This window comes from Castor canadensis, chromosome 12 (assembly GCF_047511655.1).
Source record: "Castor canadensis chromosome 12, mCasCan1.hap1v2, whole genome shotgun sequence".
In the NCBI taxonomy this organism is placed as follows: Eukaryota; Metazoa; Chordata; class Mammalia; order Rodentia; family Castoridae; genus Castor; species Castor canadensis.
Window position 1 is genome coordinate 121,777,398 of NC_133397.1, and position 13,024 is coordinate 121,790,421.

Sequence of the window (13,024 nt, forward strand, 5' to 3'; positions counted from 1 at the left end):
TGTTTTGTTTTGAACAGTGTTGAGTGAGTACAAGACAAAATTATTATCTGTTCTTATGTTGCATCCAAACAGCCTAAGAAATGGTTAGAAGAAGGGAGCATAGCTGGGAATGTAGCTCAGTGGTACAATCTTTGCCTAGCATGTGGGAGGCCCTGGGTTTAATCTCCATAATCACAGAAACAACAACAAAGAACTAAAGAGCACATCAGAATCATTATAAATCCTACTCAAATATTACCTCAATACAGGGTTCCTAGAAAAGGGAGGAAGAGGAAGAAGAGAAGGAAAAGAAAAGAAGAAAATTAAGATGAATGAAAGAAAGGCCCTAACAAATGAAAGCAAGGGAAGAGAACTGAGAAAGAGAAAGAGAGAGAGAGAGAAAAACACTGCACAGTCAATCCACTTTCAATAACCACAGACATCTCAACACTCGTATGTCTATTTACCTTTTTAAGGACACCTGACAGAAGGTTTGTACTATAACTAAAGTTTCAACACTCTACTTTGTGACTCAATACATTGTACTAGGGTTCAAACTACTCCTTGTTGACATCTGCAAGTAATTTTGAAGCTATTTTTTTGAAAATGTTAGGTCTTTCAAGAGCTGTATTTCCATTTGCCTGCCTGCCTTCTCAAGGAAAATGCTTTTTTCCTAATCATGATCATTTCCATTTCACTGTCTCTTTACACTGAGTAATCTTACATTATCGTCTAGGTAAATATCACAATTTTCATGTTATTAGTGGAAAGAGAAATCAAAATGTAAAGTACTAGAACAAAGAATTTGTATGCATGTTGATAAAGGAAAGACTGGTGTGTATACATATCTAATATCTGTAACCCAGGACCAAATTCCTTATGACTGGTGTTTTATCTTATGATAGGGCCTGCAATAGATTGTTTATCTGAGTGAATTAGAAATTAAGAACTTAACCTAAAACCAGCTCAATCATTACTTTTTCCACTGAAGCTTTTCCTAACCATTTCACCACCACACTTTATTCCTTTCATTATATCCCTATTCTCACAAGATTGAAACTATTTGGTTCTAATGTATATAATCGGTTTGATAAATTACTCAAAGCCGTTCATAGTAATCTTGTAACTTCCAGCACAATACATTTCCTTCTCCAAAGAATGCACTTAAAAATGTCTAATACATAAATACCTCTAAAGGAAACTGAGAATAATAACATCCTTCTGATTATGTTTTTCTGACGACAATAAATAATGTATAATTTAGATGGAAAATATGAAGATAACAAAAAAATATTAGAATCAGGAAAAAACCAACTAATTTCAATAACAAAAGGCAACCTTTGTCAACAACTTTTTTTTTTTTAACTTATTGTTAAGTCACTGGAAGCTTTTTATAGGAGTATTCACAAATGGACTTGTTTTTAAGTCAAGTTATGAATATCTTCTTAAAACTGATTTTATAATTGTTTATAATGGCATTGAAACTAAAAGAGGCGATTTAATTTTGAGTTTGTACAGGTGTATTTATACGGTAGTTGTTTCAATGGCCTGATTTTAACTATCCTTGTGAATTTCTTTTGCAAAACTCTGTGACTGTCCTGACGCTTTCCATGACAAAGTGTGCCTGATATAATCTTGTCCAGATCTTTACATGTTTATATTTACGTATGTTTCTCTACTGAGAGCTTTCAAATCACAAAACAACCTTGACTGTGCATATTTTTGAGGGGACAATGATAACACACAGCATAGCTAATGTTACTGCAAAAAAAAAAAAGACTTCTGCAGATCTCCTGCTATTTATGTGAATTTGTTTAAAAAAAAAAAGCAGGCTACAAATGTAGTCTTCTTTCATTCTTTGATGTTTGGGGTTATTTGCTACTACCAGATTTTTGGCTGCTACTAAACAGACATTTCAAATTCTATGAGGGAGATAAGCTGTATGTAACAACTTATAACAACTTTACAGAAAATTGCACATTTCAAGGTTCGATTTTGTTCTTTCACTCTACTCCTGAAACAGTCTCCTTTCTGATCACCAGGCAATTTCCCAACCTCTTTGAGATTTCTCTTCATAAATAATTTTTTTTTTCAGAAAAGCTTTTGGCAATAATTTAACACTTCAGTCTGCCCTGGTGAGTTCAGAAAATTAGAAAAGTCTGAAAATGGAGTCCAATGAAAATGAATCAGGGACTAATTCTTACTGAGAGTCAGTATCTCCCTAGTGAGGCCATTGCTCTGTCACATTCACAAATAAACTCAGTAAGTGAAGACATGTTATTTTCCATTTTTGTGCTCAGCATTAAGCATTTTGATACTGAACACATGCAAGTGACTCAGCTATAATGTTTCACCCAAACAATTCCAATTGTTTAAAAAACAAAACTTGAAACCAAGGTGGGTTGTAAGATTACTACTGTGCAAGTGTGGGTGTGAGCATGTGAATTACAAACACATGCAACTATGAGGTTCATACACTGAACTAATGGCATGTTTCTTTAATTCAGCTGCAGTATTTAACTACTCAGTGCTCGTTTCCTTATCAATAGACTGGTTATAATAACAATAACCCCGCAAATGATTTGCAAGAGGATTAAATGAGTTTATATAGTTTTTAGAAGAGATTTTAGCAGACAGGTTGAAATCAGAGGATTCCCTATGGGATAGCATGTTTTATGTACTTTCTAGAAGACTGATAGCAGTCATTCCTAATGAGCAAATCGCATTACAAATATGAATGTGCAAATGCATTTTAAAAACCTGTAAAATACTTTTAAAAGATAAAGAAATTTACTCCAAATTTGTTTGTCTTTACTTGTTTTATCAAGAACAATTTCTGCTCCTAGTCTTTCTTCCATGAAGATGGAAAGAAGGTCTAGATTTTATATTTTTCTCCGGAATAGTGATGGCAAGAATTTATTGAGAGCTTATCATGTTCCAGACATTGTGATAACTGTTTTCGACAAGTTTTGTTTGTTTGTTTGTTTGTTTGCAGTGTTGGGGATGGAACCCAGAGCCTTGCACCTACTAAACTAATGCTGTACCACTGAGCCATATATCCCCAGCCCTAATAAGTACTGCATAGGAAGCAGTTTATTTTTTCCTCACAAATACCAAAAGAATTGAGTTCTCTTGTATCCCCCAGATTAAATATGAGAAAACTGTGGCTCTGCAAAGTCTCACAGCTGGTGGTCTAGTAGTACCAGAAGTAAGAGTGGGGAGAGATACATATGACTATAGGAACACAGACTGAGCGCTTGAGTGTGGCACTATAGTATGGAGGAGACTGTAAAGGAAGTAAACATTTATATCTCCAGTTGGCGAACTTAAGACCCAGACAGATCAAAACAGTGACTAAGCTAAGGGTCTTTTTGTCACCACTGCCTGCACAAAGTCAGGGAAAAATAAAGTTTATCCTGGATACATTCCTCCCTCACACATCCTTTTTTGTTCTTTTAAAGCTGGAACAACAACTGCCAACAAAGGGTCCCTCGGGCTTATAGACATCAGTCAGCTTCGCAGATGAAGGTGAAGATAAGAAGACAGAAATCCCTCCTTTAAAGAACTTTGCTAATGTTTTTCACTTTAAACTCATTCTTTCATTAGAGCGCACTTTTAAGACAGTGCTGGAACCTGGAGGCAAAAAGTGCACAGCTCTGAATTCCAGGAACAAGAAGTAGTGTCCAGCTGGTTGTCAAAGGCCAGACTTCAGGAGAGTTGGATAATTGAACACTCAGACCTCTATCTTTCCTAATTCATTTTTAATGTTTTTTTCTTTTCTTAAATTTTATCATATACATTTGAGATACACAGCATGATATTTTGATATACATATAGACAGTAAAATGTTTTTTCTCAAACTCATCCTTTCTATAGTAGCTTCCATCTTCACTGTGGTATTAGAGACAAACTTGATTAGCCAAAGGAAAGAGAAAGAGAAGATTGCTTTCATGTTTATTTAAAGTTCTAATGGTCTTTTAGGTTTATCAAGAAAAGACAGAACAAGAGTTGCAGCAAGTACTTCTTGAATTAGAACAAAAATGCTTGCATTCTAAATCTGAAAATTAGAAGAAAAAACATTTGTCACCATCCGTGAAATGTTGCAATACTTTGCACTATTCATTACTCACCTACAAATCTGTGAGGGTTCATTTTCATGGTCACCCTGACTGGATTGGGAAATGCCTCAGAGATTACTAAAGACCATCACTGGATGTGTCTGTGAAGGTGTTTCTAATAATGATTATTACATCATGAGGAATCTGACCTAATGAATGGTTTCATCCATTATTAAATGGATTCAAATTTATACACACCTTTGTATGGCACTTCCTGCCTGGTTGGAGGGAGTTGAGGATGTGTACTTGGGGACTGTATCTCACCCTGACCTCTTGTGCTGCTGCTGTTTCTTGGTAGCCATGATGTGAACTGCTCTGCTCTGCCACACCCTCCCCACCATGGTGAACGGACAACTCTAAAGTGATGACCAAATAAATCCTTCCCCCTTTAAGTTGTTGATGTCAGGGATTCTGTCACAGCAACAAGAAAAGTAAATAATACAACATTGATCATTGACATAGAAAAACACATGTAAAATGCAATTCATGAATATTTTACACTGGTTTGTTTTTGCAAGAATCGGCTCTATTTATCAATTTTCCCTAAAAACAGTCTCCTTTTAAAACTCAGAGGAACTAAATGAAACTATATTTATTTACTTTAATAAATATTTATTACAAACCTACCATGAGTAAGGCGCTGTCCTAGGGATTGAGGATTTCCCAGGGAAGACAAGGCCAACATTCCTGTTCTCAGGGCACTTGATTTAAAGTGGAGAAAACAGATTCTAAAATAGGTCAAATAAACAAGATTCAGTGGATCATTGGTATTGGTGGATACATGGTTTTAAAAAGACTGCCATTGAGGAAAAACCACAAAGGCTGTCAGGATGCATACTGTAGGTCTGAGCAACCATAACTTGATAACACCTGGAGTAGGTTACATGACAGTCACAAAAATTACTATTGTGCACCTTAATACTGCTCACTGAAAACTAGATACTCATTTCATGCTCTTCATCTCAAATACTTTCAGACACTTGATTCATTTTCCCATAACGCCATACCCGACTTTCAACTTTATCACTTAAATTAAGTCCATTGTGTGTCCTTTTTGGTTTGGGAAAATTACCATAGCATTTACCTTGCTTTCTGGACAGCATTTGCTTTTTTGGATACAGATTTTTACAATATTAAGGGCAGGAAAACTCTCAGCAGATCTCACAGTGATTTAAACACAGCCAATGATAAACGTGGACTGACTGAGAACTGCTCCCCATCAACTGAGCTCTGTATTACACATGCAGGAATTTAAAGTTTTTATTTTGGTATTTCTTTCTATTTTTTTCATTTTTTTTAACAGCTCTTTGTTAAAACCATATATAATGAGTCTGCGAATAAGGTAGGCTTATTGTATATGGCATCTCGCTATTTCAAAGAAGAAAGAAATCAAAATAGCAAAAGACAATATGAAGCTGCCAGATGAAAAGATTAGAAATTTTAGATTACATCTCAAAGACCTGGTGAGAAGCTGATTTTTGACTAAACACAAAAAAGGAAGTGAGATGACATTTGGGAGACTAAGATTCCACCAAAGAGCACATGTGCAAAGACCATGAGGTGGAAGATGACATTATATCTGTAAGGAACAGCATAGGGACAAAAGGAAAAGTTGTAAAAATGATATCAGAGAGATAAGAGGAGACCATTGTATAAGCAACTTTACTGTTGAAACAAAATATTTTTACTTTTACCATGAATAGGATAGGAATCCATCAAAGAGTTTTAAGCAGAGGGATAAATTAATCTGACTTTTATTTTAACAAGATCATTCTGATATGAGGTTACAAATGGACTACAGTTGTTCAAGGTGAAGGTTGCTTTTGCAAAAACCTAAATGAGAGAAGACTGTGGCCTGGATGAGCTTGGTGGTAATAGGATCTGTGTGAAATATTTGAATTCCAGATATATTTTGGAAGTAGAAACTAGACTGGATGATGGAATTGATAAGAGATGTTGAGCAGAGGCAGTGAAGGTTGAAAACTACATTTTTTTTTTACTAAGCAACTTAACCGTGGAGTTGCCCAGCTAACAGAAATGGGGATGATTGCAAGAATGGCAAATGGGTGGTAGTTTTTTTTATAATATTATTATTGTTTGTTTGTTTGGGTTTTGTTTTGTTCCATGTTGTTTGCTGGGGGAGGGGAAGCCATATCAGGATCTCATTTTTAACACGTTCAATTTAAGATGTCTATTAAACATCGAAGTGGAGATGTCAAGTAGATAATTGGATATGCAAGTCTGAATTGATAGGAGAGGTCTGTGAGGAAGGGATGAATTTGGGAGTCATTAGCATATAGATGAGGAAGAATCATCAAAGGAGATATAAAGAGAGGTCAGAAAGTTGGAAAAAAACTAGGTGAGTGTCACATTCTGATGCCAAGTAAAGAAATTATTTCAAGGAGAAAGTAAATTGATGAATGCTGTTTATAGTCAAGGAAGGTAAAGACCAAGAATTGGCTCTTAGATTTAGTGATGTGGGGTCATTGGTACGCTTCATAGAAGCAGTATTGGTGTAGTACAGAGGCACAGATAAAAATTCTGATTAGGAAAAGAGAAATTAAAGATACTACATATAACTCTTTCAAGAAGACATGCTGTAAAGGGAAAATGAGAAATACAGGAATGACTCAGGAAAAAGTATAATCAAGAAACTTTCGTTGAAGGTTTAAGAGTGTAGCTCCGTGGGAGAGCCTGTGTAAGGGCCTAGATTTGATCCCTAGCACTCAGAGACAGAGACTGAGTAATAGAGAGAGAGGGAGGAAGGAAGGGGTCTTTGATTAGGTGAAAAAGATGTTGATTTGGTTCTACTCAAAACGTGGACCAAGAATGAGGCATCAGCATGACCTTTGGAATTTGTTAGTAGTGTAAGTTATTGTGCCTTGTACTAGAACTAAATCAGACTCACCTGGTGGGACCTAGGAACCTGGCTCTTAACAAGCGTCCAGGTAATGCTTCTGCACAATATCTCAAAGGTACTGACCTAGTGACTGGGGAGAGATGAAACTTCTGTAGGAACACAATTTATCTTTGGCATCAGGAGAGAAGATAGAATATGTGGGTACAGCTGAGGTAGGTAGATAGTTACAGAAGCGAAAACTTGTGGGCTTTTTCTTGTAATTGCTTCAATTTCTCAGCGAAGGAAGAATCAAGATCATCAATCGGTCACTTGCCTGTATTTGCTTACAACCCCAAAGTGACATGGCATCCTGCATCCCAATTCTGTTATTCTCTTCACCCATAGTATTTGAGTTCAGGACAGTGAATACTGCAAGCTCCACTCAGCTACCCTTTGCAAACTTCCTGTCTTTTATAGGCATAATTGTTTCTTCAGCTGCTCTACTCATTGAGCTGTGGTCACTTTCAGATACATTCTCCCAATCAGTCTTTCAAATAGCCATTGCACATGAGTACTTTTAACTTCTTTTTACAGCTGAAAAAATGAAACTCAGAGAGACTTAACTTCATCAAAGTCACCTTGCTAGCAAGCTACATCTAATTAAGCATTTTCACCTCTGCACTTAAAAAATCTGTTTTAAATTACTAAAGCAAAGTATACATGGACTATTCCTTCTTAAGCTTTCTATTGTTTAGCAAATAATCTCACTGTCTCAATTTGTTTTGCCTAAATTCAATTTTTAGAACACTATTATCTCATTAACTGGTTATTTTCTGCCATATTTTATGTGACTATTGGCTATTCATATATTTAACTTTTCTTATCTGACTAAGCTGTATTCCCCAGAAACCCACACACACAGCTACCCAAAATAGCCCACAAATAGCCCCCAAAGTAGGAAGTATATCTTGAGGCTAAAAAGCACCAGGAAATCAAGAAATTAAAACATTAAAAAAAAAAGCACTTGGAAATTTTTGTGCTATAAATCTAGGGAGAAAATTCCAATGACAGAACATGTCAATATTGTACGAGATTACTTATGTCTTTCTCACTTAATATTTATTTTTTTATTAATTATTCATTGTAGATCTATCATGAAATACTCTTGAGTAATAAAAAGACAAGCTACTATAAAAATCTAATGAATAAATATGCTAAACAATATTTTTGCATTATTATGTATGGTTGTAGATTTTATAGTTATTGGTCTACTACAAGATTCCAAAAAGAAAATAAGTTCATAGTCAGGTCACATTTTCTGAGAGATTAGTAGATTGAGACATATATTCACTATTTACTAGAGATAGAAGTTGTTTTGCTTGCTATCTTTATTTATTATTATGATTTGGGGGTGGTACTAGGGTTTGAACTCAGGGCCTCACACTTGTTAGGCAGGAGCTCTACCACTTGAGCTACACATCCCTTTTTGCTTTATTTATTTTTCAGGTAGTATTTTTAGTTATTTCTCAAGTTATTGCATAGGGTCAGCCTTAGACCACGATCATCCTCTCTACAATCCCCTTCATAGCTGGGCTTACAGATGTGCACCATTTCCAGCTTATTGATTGAGATGGGGTCTAGCTAACTTTTTTACCCAGGCTAGCCCAGAATTTGTATCTCCCGTCTCCACCTCCCAAATTGTGGGGTTACAGGCATGAGTCACAAAACTCAGCTGTTTGCTATTTTTTAAAAAAGGGTACACAGATAAAAATCTAGAAATCATCTTGAAATAATGTCTACATAAAACCTTTGGTAGTTTTAAGAATGTGTCATCTATGTAGATACACTATTTTCAATAAGCCAGTAAGGTTACATGGCCTAGGTAAAGTAGCTTTTTTTTTTTTTTTATGAGCTTCATATGTGAGCACTTTACCATCCTGTGATCCTTTGTACAATAAGCAACTCACATTGACAAGGAAATCTATCTTCTTGCTAAAATCATGATCTTACCTGTATTTCTAATCATGATGAATGACACTCATCACCCAAACCCAAACCTGAAAGTCTTACAGATAACTTCTCCTTCACCTATGCAATCACTGAAGGCTGACAATTCTCCTGCAATACTTCATGGAGCCAATACTTTTGAATGCCAGGACTTGGCTGTTTGGAGGTATATGAGAATATACCTCTAAGTGACCTTCCTGTCTGTGATATGCATTGCTTTCACTGTAGCCCCCACCTGTCTATCCTGCCTCATGAAAATGCCAAAGTAATTCACAACAGAATATTAATGACCACATTGCTTTGCATTAAGCCCTTGCAATACATACAAAATTAAATCCAATATCTTTAGGTGGCTCTGAAGCCTTGGAGCTGGTCACAGCCAGTATTCCATCTCACCTGCCACTTATCCCTTTACCATTCTCAATGTGCTATGGAACTTCTGCAACCATGGGTTTTCTTGCCTGGAACACAGGCTGCTACTTCTAGCTTGAAAAATCCCCTCCTCCATCTGTAAAGGAGGCTCAAGTTGTAAAGTGCAAATCACAGGCAGGCATGGTGTGGCTTATAATCCTAGCACTCAGAGCTGGCATAGGAGGAGTGTTTCAGGCCAGCCTGGGCTATCTAATGAGACCCTGCCTCACAAAATCTAACTAAATGAAACTCAATAAATAAGTAAAGCGGAAATCATTTCCAAAGATTATAAGAGTTCTGCAAATATTTAGCTCTTTGCAAATTGTAGTTGTTTTTACTTTCCACAACTAATAATCATTATAATTTGCACTTTTCTATTTCAATGTGTGCCATTTAAACCTATTCTAATAACAACACATTTTAGCTTTTATTATGTTTACATTTTAAACATCACTGAATCATAAACTTTCCCCAGGGCTCTCAATCAGTTCTTTAGTATAGTTATTTGCATCTCCTGGAAATCAAAAGATATATTCCATTTATACTGTACTTTATTTCTTCCTTTCCTTTTAATTTGCAAATAAGAGGCTTGTTTTCCCCTGACATTCTATCTTGTATTCTTCTAAAGATGCTATTATTTTGTTGACTGATAGTTCATTAATAAGTACAATTACCATCTGTCATATTGTCTCTTAAATTATCCAGTAATGGCATGTATATTAATTTTCAGTTTTGGAAATTAAGCTCTTGAAAAGACTCCCCCTCCTTTCATAAGTCAGGTAGAGTACAGGTGTTTTTCTAAACATTTAGATCTATAAATCCACTTTGCTTTCTGTCATCACCATGCTGTAACACCAATGGAAAATTCCACAGTCCTTTCTATGAATGTTTTGTTATTCAATACATAAACTATTGTCCTTCTGTACTTATTGGTTTCTCTATGGCATGATTTTGAAAAGACAAAAAGAAATAGTATTGAGTTAGAAAACAAGGACCAACTAGAATCATTTGGATGAATTTAAAGGGGAAAAAAATAGTCTCGATTCTAAGCTAATACGTGCAAGGAAGACTTAAAGATTTTCTTAGCATCCACCCCAGTTTGAAGCTACATTTGAGGATAAAGTATACACAAACTATAAGTATGCATCTCTTTCAATTTTATTAAAGACATTTTATTTATTTGTCCTGTCAAAATTGTTAAGAAAAATGAATCCCTTTGGATGAAAATTCTAGATAGAAACAATTCCAGAATTCTCTTAAGGAATCAAACCAATATTTTTCCTCTTTATGACCCATTCTGTTTCATTTAATTCTCATTCAGCTATATTACCCTTTGTGCCTTTCCTGTATTTTTATTTTAAACTACATGTACCGTACAAGACAATGGCTGCTGATTTATTCCATCTGAGACCCGAGATTTGAATGTGGGCAATTTGTAGTATTTGTGAAAAGAATGTAATAAAATTACACCCTGGATTCCATATACCACATTTGCGGATGGAGTTCTGTTAAACAGACTATTGAACTTCATAGCTGGAGCCTTGAAACGCATAGGCTCCAACCTCATCTATTAAAGAACACTAAAGCCAAGCAAGATTAAGTCATTGGCCAGTCACACAGTTGACTGAAGAACAAGGGCCACAGTCCCAGAAGTCCCAAGCCCAAGTCCTGTGGCCCTTTTAATAAGTCAAACATTCTCTCAAGAAACAGATTTTTCAATATCAGTCTGTCATTCCTCACGAGGCGAAAATACAGTTAACTGTGCTGGTCATGTGACCGATCACCTGCAAAGCAAAGCATATGGTCTCAAAGACAAAACCAGAAACATGAGGTCTCCAGATCAGAACTTTTTCTCAAAGGCTGCCTTTTCTGTTTGCTCCGGTCTAAGGTGCCTAAATGTGATAGTTACACAGGCAGCAGCCATTAATCATTGAGTGTATTTTTAAAGCAATGATGCTAATTTTACATTACTGTTTTAACAAATGATTTCCTCTTCACACTATCTGATCACCTTGGTAATTGTTTACAGACTCTGTTTTTATGCTCTCCTAAAAGCACTCTGCTCTTGCTTACCCAGAGAAATCTGTAGATATTAAGTTTGGTGTTTGAAATGTGCACTTTGGCACATGTCCATTTAAGGGCATTTTTTTTCTATGAAAGATAAAGAGCAGCTGATTACACTTACAAAAATCCCAAAGGAAATGGACCCTGTTGATGGTAACTGAGTATAGTGGAGCTGGAAAAGCTCACATTTCCCCTGCCTTCCAACTTCTGCTCTGATCATTGGCAACTAAGCCCTATTAAGAATATTTTGTTTGATGATCCAGCAAAGTGTCCCGATAAGGGAGGAAAAAGAGAACAGGGCACTTCCCGTGAGAGTGGGTGGAGAAGGCTCTGGACGCTGCTGGTGATTACAGCTGGGCTGTTGATCTCTTCTTATGCTGTAGATGTGGCTGCTGCTGCAGTCACGCCTCCCGCTGCCAGCCAGGCTCTGGGATCCTAATCAGTCACTATGAAAACTCATTAGCTCCACAGCAATGAGCCCTCCACTGCTGAAGCTTGGCGCTGTGCTTAGCACCCTGGCAATGATCTCAAACTGGATGTCCCAAACTCTTCCATCCTTGGTAGGACTGAACACCACCAGCCTGTCGATGCCAGACACCTTAGTAAGTCATTCGGGTGGGTTTGGCCACCTTGGGAAGTAACAGCATGAAACCAGTGGGTTTTGTAAATTGCGAAGGCTGAGATTTTTGCTTCTCTCTTTATAGGTCGACTTCAAATGGGGTAACTTTAGTCTTGGTTATTTATGGACACTTTAAAGTTACACAAAAAACGGGGGAGGGAAGGGAGAAAGGACTATAAAGGCTATAAAAGTAAGAAATTAGCTATAAAAGTGAATGCTAGACTCATTTAATTCTTAAGACTGGAAAGCTTTAGTTTAACTGTATTAATTTGAGATTTGGAAGGATCTTAAAGATACTTGTTTTGTTTCTTATTATTTTGCATCTTGGAATGTCTCTGAAATTACCATTTTTCCTACAGAGTCAGCTATAGAATATATTCTTAGTTTTACTACAGTAGGTTCTTCTTTGACATTCAATGTTTGAGACTGATTACAATTAATTCAGTAAGAAAAACCAACATCTCTTAAGTGTAAGTGAATGGAAAAAAACTCAGAAATTTAAAGCCTGCAGAAAGACCTTTAAGGAAGCTAAGTAATAATAACACTAGGAAACTTACTTATAAAAATATTGTCCTGTATATTTAATGTTTTGCAAAGACTTTTCCTATCATGAGTCATCTTATATAGTTTTCATTCACCTAAGATTAATGGCTTTTAGTCCTCCCACATTTTAGTAATCTTTCTTGGTGGTTTGAAGCAAGGTTTGGTTAGCAACACTCTGAAATATTTTAAAGCATAGTAAAAACTACTTTTTTTTTCAAATAAAAATTCAAATAAGGATTATTTTGAAAAAAATCAACTTCTCTGTAATCAAAAAAATTTGTAGAAACAATTAAGATTTGTGCCTTCTCACCTTTATGAGGATGATGCCAGGGGACCATAGAAAGTCAGATGTAAAAGGTAGCCTTCCATTTTTAAGAGTTATCTGCAGTTACTAATAATAATTAATCTATCAATCAATGTGTAATTAACTGAGAAGAGCCAGAT

General features: G+C 35.9%; 1 protein-coding gene across 2 annotated transcripts in view; it reads left to right on the top strand.

Moving 5' to 3' along the window:
• Window positions 1–13,024, top strand: part of Olfm3 (olfactomedin 3) — a 202,382-nt gene that overhangs the window by 138,676 nt on the left and 50,682 nt on the right. Inside the window, exon 1 of one of the 2 annotated variants that reach the window (XM_020154969.2) lies at window positions 11,777–12,020. The exons of the other annotated variant lie outside the window; for it this stretch is intronic. Coding sequence (XP_020010558.2) covers window positions 11,892–12,020 — 129 coding nt within the window. The 5' untranslated portion in view covers window positions 11,777–11,891. Of the gene's footprint in view, window positions 1–11,776; window positions 12,021–13,024 lie in introns of those variants that run through there. 2 annotated transcript variants of the gene reach the window in all.